General features: G+C 37.7%; 1 protein-coding gene across 1 annotated transcript; it reads right to left on the bottom strand.

Moving 5' to 3' along the window:
* Nucleotides 1-1,242: 1,242 nt before the first annotated feature.
* Nucleotides 1,243-11,095, bottom strand: LOC136428034 (transmembrane 9 superfamily member 4-like). Its single transcript, XM_066417275.1, has 17 exons — nucleotides 10,967-11,095; nucleotides 9,413-9,529; nucleotides 8,754-8,897; nucleotides 8,454-8,578; nucleotides 7,690-7,792; nucleotides 7,376-7,428; nucleotides 7,044-7,085; nucleotides 6,455-6,590; nucleotides 6,032-6,143; nucleotides 5,492-5,562; nucleotides 4,870-5,002; nucleotides 4,421-4,502; nucleotides 3,225-3,480; nucleotides 2,671-2,814; nucleotides 2,162-2,281; nucleotides 1,671-1,760; nucleotides 1,243-1,500 (listed from the first exon to the last, which is right to left on the bottom strand). The coding sequence occupies exons 1-17, from the start codon at nucleotides 10,976-10,978 to the stop codon at nucleotides 1,351-1,353; spliced, it is 1,890 nt and encodes a 629-aa protein (XP_066273372.1). The 5' UTR covers nucleotides 10,979-11,095; the 3' UTR covers nucleotides 1,243-1,350.
* Nucleotides 11,096-11,264: the final 169 nt, after the last annotated feature.

Genomic DNA, 11,264 nt, shown 5'->3' with positions numbered 1-11,264 from the left:
TTCATAAGTGCATCTGCCCATAGTAAAATAACAAGAAATACTCCAATAAATATAGCCATTTAAAGTACACCTCTATTTACACAATTCTCTCAAAGTAACACCTTCACCGCCTTACATGGCAAAAAATTCAGTGTAGCTAACAGTGAAGCAAAAAAAGGACCAATATTCGAACATAACATCCATGTCTGTATAAATCAGCAAACACTTAAAATAAAACAATGTGCTACCTTGCTGGTATTTCCAGGACATATATCTATTTGCAAACTTTATAAACAGAATTAGAAGAATAGCATCACAATTCCTGACAGAAAATTTTTGTTTTCACTTACAAATTAATACATCCAAAAAGTCATTTCATATGGAACGTAGCATTTCAGATCAACCTGTACTAGTAAGTAGCATGAATTTTGCAGTTTGAAATGGCAAGTCAGGAAATATTTGTTCCTGAATCAAGGTAAGGCAAAGTTGATGCACAGTAGAATGTACCAATTGAACAAAGATATCTTTTTGGTAGCCAGGTAAAATGCATTGTAATGTTACTATTTTACAGCTGGTTGCATAATTACAAGGTGAACTGTAATTGTCAACTTTCAAAAGGAATCTTAAAATGTCCTGGGGGGCACAGGCTTAACTCATGACATATCTTGTCACATATGTAACATTGGCAGATATGTTGACTAATTTTGCAGAAATAAAGAAAATGTACATACAACTTGCACTGTAGCAAAGGGTTCGTATCAACATCATGCAAGTAGCCAGTTTGTGATTTGGGGAATTACTTCAGTTTCGAGTGTAGATGTACATTATTCATAAATGTGTATGTTTCAGATGAGATTTAAGACTTTCTAATACAAATACAAGTACATATACAGTTGAGTGACTAAGCATCATCTCAATCTAAGTCTAACTCAAATATACCCTTTCCAGCCTAGTATACTTCTCGCATTCCACCATTGAAATGTACAACAACGAAAAAAAAAAAAAAAAACACTTCCCAGAAGTTGGAAATCTAAGGAATTTGTTATGAGTTAAACCAAAATTTCACATTTCACTTAACTTGCTATTGATGGCTTTCCACACAAACAATATTGCAATACCCTCTGCCTGATTTTGTCAGAACTGAAATGAAATAAACAAATCCAAAACCATGTGTTGTTATGAAAATCCATCTAGACATGAATATGTTGATCTTCATATCAAAGTCAAGAGGTAGGCATTTTAACTTCCCTTTTTTTTAGAATTAATCAAAATGTCTCAAATTCTTCTAAAAACACCAAAATTACATTGTCTTTTCCACCTGTCAAGTTTGGAAAGCCATCGATAGGAGGAATACATGAAACAGCAAGGTCGTTAATCTATCTTGACAGCACTGTAGATTTTTCTGACAAAGATATAGGCAGCGTAGAAGCCGATGGTTCCCGTCAGGATCCAGAAGGTGAAGACCATGAGGGAGGTGTAGCCAAAGTACAGCAGCCCGGGGATGAAGTCTTCTATCTCCAGCTGTACAACATAGAAATGATTTTATCTGACATTCCACAAAGGGATGGTAAAATTTGTTGGAGGTAAAAGAGGGGAAGGTAATAAATAACAGTGAAAGTGTTGATTAGGGATCAGGGTCGATGCCTAGTAGGATAATTGATACTAATGTACATGTAATGTACAAGTCTTACCTTAGTCATGTAGTAGAATATGGCATACAGGAACACATAGATGGCTGAGCCTCCTGAGACAATATAGGATCTCCACCACCAGTGGTAGTCCTGCAAACAGACAAAGAACTGTAAGACGGCTGTGCTAAACTAGAGTAACAATGTCTGAGTTTATCATCTGCAATTCTAAACCTTTCAAGTAAGACTGTATAAAGTAGAGTGGATTCATTCTTCAGCGAACCAACATCTTTTGCACTGCAATTATTACAAGTAACAAGTACACATTACAAGTAAGAAAAAAAGCCTAGTATTACTGCACGAGCCAAAAACCAGACTTCCAATTCTACAAGTACATGTATCCTAATACACCACTTCTGCCTTACAGTACGCAGATGCACATACCAAGACACACAAACTAATTACAACACTTCCATTTTTATAGAGGAAATAACATCTTGATTAGATATGACGATCCTATCCCTCCTGTAGTGTTGGTACTACCCCTTACTCACCTCTCCACACAACTGGAAGTACACCATGACAATGGAGATCTGGGAGCAGGAGATCACCAGGATGCTGAACACCAGGAACAGGAAGCCAAACAGGTAGTAGAACTGGTTCTCCCAGATGGCCTGCAAATAAAAAGTTACCAGGCTAGGTAAATGATAGCTCACATGTGCTATTGGGCTGCGATAATTTCCAGACCTAGTGCTTTGGTATGGTGGTAACTGATCAAACAAAACAAAAACAATAGATGCAAGTAAAGCATTGGCTTTCATCTATTGGGAAAAAGAACAATATACATTACTGTGAATCTTAAAATATTTGCAGTGGTTTCATTGGTGACCTCTCCATAGCAAATATGCATTTCCAATGTATTATTACTACTGTGCAGCATATTTGTTTCAACCACAAATTTAAAACATCACAAAAATCTCCTTTTTCCTCCTACCGAGAAATAAAACCACTGTGAAAGTAAATGACAGTGTATGACAGTAAAAGACAAAGTTACAGTACTTACAGTCAGGATGAAGAACAGCTCAATGAAGACGGCACCGAAGGGGAGGATGCCTGCCATGAGCATGCTCACTAGAGGGTTCATGTACCAGACCTGCTCGGGAACCTGGCGAGGGATCTGATTGGTTCGTACCGGGACCTCATATGGCTGGAAACGATACAGAAATGGCATGAATGCACTTGGCTCAATTCTTCACTTACGTTGAGTGGTCATAGGCAGGAAAACTTGAATCAAGGACTCAACAGAACACATTAAAGTGTGTAGCTTGGAGATATTATGGACATAAATAACTTGGATCTCCTGTTTCAGTACTTTCAGTTCCTGCCAGACCTTTTCTTGGCATGGCATGGACTTCCAAGATTATGTTCTTATACATCTAATAGACCAATCCTTACTCTCCATCACAATTAGCAGCTAACCAATGAGAGAATGGCAACTAGCGGTTCTACCAGTGAGAAAGAGGCTGCATATCTGTCAAATGTTTGCATTTTTATGTTTTCAATTTGCATATCAACGTTTTGATGCTATGGGATCTCTCTATTTGAAGACAAACCCACCTGTTTCCTGAATCCAAAGTAGTATCCCAGGTACACCAGTGGGAGAGAGATGCCGAACCACATGGCCAGCAGGCCCAGCATGGTGGTGAAGGGCACGGCCCCGGAGGAGTGCTCCCCCCAGATGAAGAAGTTCAGGAGGAAAGCCGTTCCAAACACGATGCCCGGGTATATCGTGGCAGTCTGGAACGCCGCCGTTTTCCACGTGGTGCCTTTCATACTCTTATACAGCCTTCCGGAGAAGTACCCAGCAATCAAACTGTGTAGAGAGCAACAGAATTAGATACTTGCTGAACTGTGATTGGTCAAGCCACCTAGTACTTTGCATCTGGCGGATAGGAGTCAGAACGCATTGTGCTTTTGCTCATTCGAGCCCTACCACCAAAGAAGCCACACCACTGCAAAATAATTCTGAGAGTGGGCTTGAATTAAGTTCTAAACAGGAACTATGTGGCTACAGCGTCCTTTCTCAGATGTGGCATAAGTGTGTACGGTTGACTTGAGGTTGTCCACTACAATTACTTACTGAGCAACAGAATTAAACTTTTGAGCCTGTGCCCTTTTGCAAGGACCTCAACAGTATGCATGCATTCTATACATGGCTAACCTACAATGTGTAGAGTAGTACATAGGGAAACTGGGTTCAATGAATAATAGGAGTACAAAGTCAGAGTACAGGACAAGTACTTGACCAGTGAAAGATTGACAGAGTTCTAGGGTACTTCACATTCTGCAGCTTCAAAGAGCAAAGTGCAACATGTTATATGCAATATGACTTTGAGTTGCATCAGAATAAGTACCAAGTTAACAAGATATTCATTGATACCCCAAAATTAAACATATTCTTCTCAAGAATGAAACATGGAAAAAAAATCCATTTAGATTGAGTTTTTAATCAAAAACCCAAGCTTGATCTCACTTGCAAAACTATGACAGTGAACTTAAACAACAAAGAGAATGAATAGATAATTCTGGATATGGCATTTTTCGTAAACGCATGAATTAGGTACCTCTGAACCATGTCATTTCACAAACATGTACTGTTTTGTGTAATTATCTTCATAAATTAACTTGTACGATGTACCAGGGGTTTAAAGAACAAAAAAAAGTTTTCTTGTAAGAAAATCAAGGAAAATATGTAATTATGAGGGGTCTGAATAATCTTGTATATTTTCAAGTACAAGGAAGTTGAAACTCACCCATGGAAGACAAACAAGAAGATCATGGATGTCATCAGGGAACCTCTCATGGATGGGTTCAACATACCCAACATGGCAAACGCTAGAAATACACAAAGGAAGACATTTGAGTCATTTTGACTGGATAGTATAAGCATTGGAGACATATAACCAACAGCAATGAATAGCAGATCAGTCATGCCTTCAAGTACTGTAGTTATCAACCAATTTTTGAGGGTTTTTTCAGTCAACAATCAATTACAGTGGAGACATCCTCAATAGATGCCACTTTAAACAACGCTTGCAGCTAGACATGCAAAGGTTGGGTGTGACAGTTAATTCACTGTAATATGATTATAACTAGCTGCTTCCATGCCATGTGCCTGCAAAGCTGGTGTGTTAGGCCAAAGGGCGGTTATACCAGCTACATTTAAACAGATACAGAGAATGATATAGAGATGGCAGCATACCTATTGTGATGACAGACATGAAGAAGATTTGTACTCCTGCCCCGACCAGTGAGGAGAGCAGCTTGGTGTAACGTGGTGGTCTGAACACATCCCCATGCACCAGCTTCCACCCTGTCTCCTCTAGTGTCTCCTCCTGGAAAATAGAGCAAGGAGTCTCAAGATCAATCAAGGCACTAATAAAATAGCAGTTAGACCGTAGATCTTGAAATATTGCAATTTTTTTTACTTTTATTTTCGCTGTGTCCTCTTACTGTGAAATCATGACAGTAAATTACTGTACTACAGTAATATTTCAATATTTCATATTGTAAACACAGCGGAAATCGTTTTTCCCTCCAACCATGAAAAAAAGTCCCCGCAAAAATAAACAAATTTACGGAACATTCTTTAATGTACAAATATTTTTAAAATAATACACACTACATGTAGAAAATCCCACAAGGCAGACTTTTTATATGCATTGCTACCATGCCAGGCTCTAACTTTCCTCTTTAAAGTACATGTACATAGTATGTACTTTACTCTATAAAGTACATAATTATCATTGCCTAATCTTTGACCAATCAGAAGCTCCTATCAGAGAAAGGCAAGGTTTGATTGGCAGAATCTGAAGTTCCCTTACCACATCCTCCTCCCTGTTATAGTTGGCAATGTCTCTCCTCAGAGTTCTCACCATGATCATAGTTAGGATTCCTGCACAAATCACAGGAAAAAAATTATATGATAAACATGATAAACATTCATGATAGATTCCATACATGTAAGTCATGAATGACAAAATCATGAACTATGAAACATAACAGTCAAAGGGATAACCTTTCATACCTCTTATATGATATTACTGAATATGCAGGAATTGAACATAGAAAACAATTTTTATCATTTTACAATACACTATTTTGTAGTAGCATCATAAAGTAGAATTTGTCTTCCTAACACCCCCTGTCCACTAGAGGCTGTGCCCACTGAGAGACCAAAGATCAATCAACAAATCTTAGGGATAAAGATTGAAGAATTTCCTTTTACGTTTTGTGTGTTATGTTGTTTTTTGGAATCACGCTTTTTCATCTTGCATCATATTTCAATTATGAAATCAAGTGTCACACAAATCCAATTTTAGTCAAGTGGAAAGGGGGGCTTAATAAATACAGGGCTAACTCACCAGCAAGGAAGAAGACGACTACGACAGAGTTGACGATGGAGAACCAGTGAATCTGTACATCTGTCATGGTGAGATAGGTGTCCCAGCGGGAGGCCCAACGCACAAGGCTTTTCTGTAGAGATAGGAATAATAATGGATCAGCTCAAAGCAAACGAGGTAGTAGGTTGATAGATTTTCAGTTTGGTAAGGTAGCTGCTACAACAGTCAACAGTGTTATATCTACTGGACACAGAGCAGGCTGTAGTGGTAAGACAAACTTGCATTTAGTATATCATATGCACCTAAAATCAACCATGGCAACCTAACTGTATGAACTAGCCCCGTCCCCAGGACTTGGTTTTGCAACACTGGCATGTTACTGGGCATTTCTCACTGAAACTTGCATTGTGGTATTGGTACCTAGTCTCTGGAGCGCACTCTTACCTTCCATTCCACCGTGTACGTGAACATGACCTCTGTTTCCTGCTTGTCCTTCACAGCCTGGCCAGCAAGCTTCTTCTCAGGGTCTGATGGAAAGGTGCACTTTCCATCTTTTGCTGTCAGTTCACCATATTTTATACTAAAGGGAAGAAGAGATACATGTAAGTCAAAAAAATGCTTAATTGTATTTTACTAATTTACTTCCTTGCATACTGGACAACAGTCTAGTTCTGCTTTAGTTATAGAATAGAGTGCTTAAAATCTATAGGCTTTCTTTAATGGAAAGGTAAAGTCATGGAAATGTTCTGAGTGGGCTTGACAGATTAGTCTTCATTTGAAAAAAGGAACAACTCATATTACAGTTTGTGGGCTTGACAGATTTATCTTCATTTGAAAAAAGGAACAACTCCTATACTACAGTAATGGATGAAGACTCAATGATCATCTTTTTCATATCTTATATTAATAGATCTTAAGTTAAATTAGTTTATTTGAAATGATGGTGCCAGGTCTTTTATTAAACTACCCTCCTCATCTTCACAGGAAGTCATTGCAAGCAAAATTACAGAAATGTTGGTAACAATATACCCACCTCCTTGGCTCTACCTCAAAGCCAACTACTCGGAAAGTTTGACTGCAAGAAAGAAAAAAGACAAGATATGTAAGCCAAACAACAAGAACAAATCATAGAAGGACACATAATATAGGGTAACTATCTATCACTATCTACATATGACTATTGCTTTGTAGATGAACTTTGATACTGATTTCTTTTAAAAATGTGCAAAAATGTCGCAAACAAATTCTTAGGACATGTTACCCAGCTACTTTTAGATTGTTACAATTTTGCCTGCTTCTTTCAAACAAACATCATTGTATATTTACGTGTACTCTTCTTTGGAACAGGAGAAGAGAATAACTTACTCGTCTTCTGTGTGGTAGTGCAACACAAGCTTCAAGTGGTTGTTAATGTATGGCTGGAAAACAGAAGAATTTCAATATGAGATTCTGACTCTTGTTGATCGTTTGGCATACAGATTTAACATTCAAAATATCAAAGCTATTAGGCTTGTTGTAAAATTCTATCTAAAATTCATGTAGTGCTTGAACAGATAAATGATATGTCATACTAGAAGTTGCAATATTAGGTCTTGATCAGAGTCTGTAAATTCAACTATATTTAACTATAACAATTACAACCATAAATCTTCAAAATCTCGGGTGTAAGCATAACCTACCACATTGTCCACCACATATCCGATCCTGTAGCCGTGTTCATACATGACTTGTCCTGTGTCCAGCATCTCAAACCTTGTAGCAGATGGGAGGTTGTCTGCAATACTGGTAAATACAAACGCTCAATTATAAGCAGTGTAGTTTTGAAACACTTCTCATGTACCGGTATGGTATGATACGATACTTAAATATATATTTTCTATATCAGATCTGACACTAAGGCCTGGGAAAAAATGTTGCTTCTAGTTCCCTGGCTGACACTAGCAAAATCTGCCGACCCTAACCTAATCTGATTCTGAGCGATGAAATTCAAAGCAGATGTCCAAGCAGTCTTCCAAATTTTCTTACAGACTTCCTGTATTTTGCACACTGTTAACAGCTTAAGGCGTTGAGCAGTTTATGTAAGAATGTGTTGTAAACATTGTACTTCTTTGTTCCGTTTATTGATTATATCTGTATAATTTCAATAAAATGATGTTTAAAATACTAGCTATAATGTGCTGATGCATTTGAATTTTACATTGTTAAACTGTACTTGTCGGATCACTTCAACTGAAATTTAAAAAAGAAAAAAGAATCCATACCGACCTTTTCAGGACTGTAATTGGAAACATAACATTAATTTTCCTAGGCTTAAAAAAGTACAATGTGCTACAATCTAGTACAAAGGAGAAGTGCATCATTCCCAGCCTAAACCTTGCCAAGGAAAGCATGGTAACATTCTCATGAATTACAACAAGTCCAACTGCAATAATCCTGTACTTACAAGTGAATGCTGTAGTCCTGACGGATCTTTTCTGCTACCAGGTCTGACTCTGCCTTGGTCCACTTCAATGCCTTATCTGGCTTCATACACAGCACCTCACATGCCTTGTTTTCCATCATGTTCACCTGTTCACAACAAAGAATGTACAGTAATTGTTATTGGTGACAGTAAGAACCAAGCTATGTGAATAACTAGCAAATGAGAGATAAGTCGATGAAGGCTCTACATCCAGGTTTTCTGTACAAATCTTCTTTTTTTTCACAAAAGCAGAGATGTCACTATTCAAGAACTCTGCCTTACCTGGTACGGTGTGTTGACAATCCTGTCCCCTCTCAGAACCTCTCCTAGGTTCTCAGCTTTGTACTTTATCTTTTCTGGCTGACAGAACGGCACAGAGTAGTACTCGTACGGTAGCTGGGTCTTCGTACTGGTCATCTTAACGGCCTGCAAAAACATGCCAATAGTTTGTTTGTTTGTTTATCTATGTAGACATTTACATAGTATACTTCATGCACTTTCTAATCTTTTAGGAGTCCTTTTCTAACCAAAAAATAACTACAGCAATACAATTACAATTTTTGACACATGACTCTATCTTAATCGACCTTAAATAGAATTACATGAACCAAATTAAAAAACTTACTAATTGAGGCTACACAATTACTTAGCTACAATTAAGCTCACCAAACAGTTTTATATCATCTCATTTATCAAAGAATGTTATATGGAGATTGAGAATTACGGCTAATGACTGAATATGAATGTTACAATGCAAGTGATATTTTATTGTCATTATTTTTTTCTCTCATTATTGAGGCGGATGTTTCGGATAAAGCCAAAGTAAATTTACTAAATAAACATAACATGTTTGTCTCAGTATTACTTTGACAAAGGTGATTGAACAAATGATTGATGATATGTAGCTACCAAGTATGCAGATGTACATGTAATGTAAATACCTTGACATCTACAGGCATCCCAGATTTAAACTCCACCGGGGCCACACCAGGCACATAGAACCCCAGGGCTGGTGGGACACACAGGCACAGTACTACTACCAGCACAGCTCTCATTGTCTGGAACATAAACAGTTATGAATTAGAAAATGACAAAAAAACTGTTTTGGGTTAACCAAATAAAAAATGAACACTGAAAGGAAAATTCTATGTGTAAAAGATATGTTGCTTTTTTTACACTGTGCTCTAAACAGTTCAGTACATTATAAATGCAGCACACGTGTATGGCTATATGTTTTATCACTACTACAGGTGATTCCTGTCAGTTCACTTGTCCTAAGGATGTAAGTTTGACCTCTGCTGACAGTTGGCTGCCAGTGGATACACCATATGCACCTCATTGGCTCATTCACTACTAGTATCTTTGTAGCAAAGTCCAAAGAAGTTGACATGATGTCAGTGAGTCATATGCTGTCTCCCCAGCATCTTCATATATGCAGATTTTTACAGTCATAACGAACTAGAATGAATAAGACTATAGTTCAAGGACTTTATTATCGCCTTTGGCAACGCCTTGCTGATGATGTGCCTAGTCTTCACTTTACAGACCAGTAATTTCATACCCAGCAATAATAACTGAGTTACAAAAGGAAGAATTTTCTGACCCTGCCACAAAAAACAGTGGCTAAAACTTTGTGTGGGGAAGAATGCTGTCTTTTGTGGGTGCCATGTTGAGCTCACATATATTTCAACACATAAAAATCCAACACAAATTTACATCGTCCTAATGGTGTAAAAATAGCAACACATGACTCAATTGACTGTCATGAGAACATATTCTATAACACTAACTTATGTGTTGGAATGGGTATTCATGTACTTTATAATAGTAGTCCCTTCGGCATACACAAGGTAATACGGATCTAGTGGCCTCGCCCCGCCCACAATCACATAATTTCCCTTTCACACAGTTCAAATAGACTCCTCAAAGCTGATGGTTCTAAATTGCAACTGAAGAAGTCCTGTAAACTCGAACAAGAATGCTTTCTATCATTGCCAGTAAGAAAATGGCAGCCTACTCATTGAATCGATGTCCCAGTGTAGCTTACCCTTGTCAAGTGAAACTTGTCTGACAACTTTAGACAAAATCATGCCGCTCCCAAATTTTGCCCCTTTTTTGAAACCACGTTCTAACACCAATAGATCACGTAGTCTATGGTAAGTACTTCCCACTTGCAAAGTACGGGAAATACAAACTGAAGATGAGTTAGAATGATTTTCAGATGACGTAAAACGTGACATTTCAATCTGAAACATTATACGTCCCCTCAGGCAGAACTAACTTGTCGGGATTTGCCACGCGTAAGATCGAGAAGCCGGCTAATTACTACTAGTATTTGGCGAATTTTGTACTATTTGTCAAACTCTTGACACTGAAATGAGAGGAAATACATCTATGTGTACTAACAAACCAATATCTAGCCTCTGGGTGCCGTACGTGTTCAGATAAACACCACAAAACAAGAAATGTTGCTGCGATCGTAACTCCTAACCTACCTTTTCCGCCATGTTGGACTCCAACGTGGATGCGATGACGTCACCAGAGCCTACTAAAACGGACAGTCAGAAAAAATAGTTCAAATGACAGATATAATGTCAAAATGCACATATTATTACATCAAAAATTCTTCAGTAGTATTTATTCTCCCTAGATAACAAAAAATTGCTTCTTTCCCAAATGTCACCTGATGTAGAACAGAAAAACGCAAAAGACAAAAAAATTACTAGTTAATCTTTGTATACATAATTGGATACTATGAGAACCAAAAATATGTAATCTTCTTTTTAATATTTT

This window comes from Branchiostoma lanceolatum, chromosome 2, assembly GCF_035083965.1.
Source record: "Branchiostoma lanceolatum isolate klBraLanc5 chromosome 2, klBraLanc5.hap2, whole genome shotgun sequence".
Lineage (NCBI taxonomy): Eukaryota > Metazoa > Chordata > Leptocardii > Amphioxiformes > Branchiostomatidae > Branchiostoma > Branchiostoma lanceolatum.
Note: the sequence above shows the minus strand (reverse complement) of the source record. Positions and strands in the feature narration are given on the sequence as shown.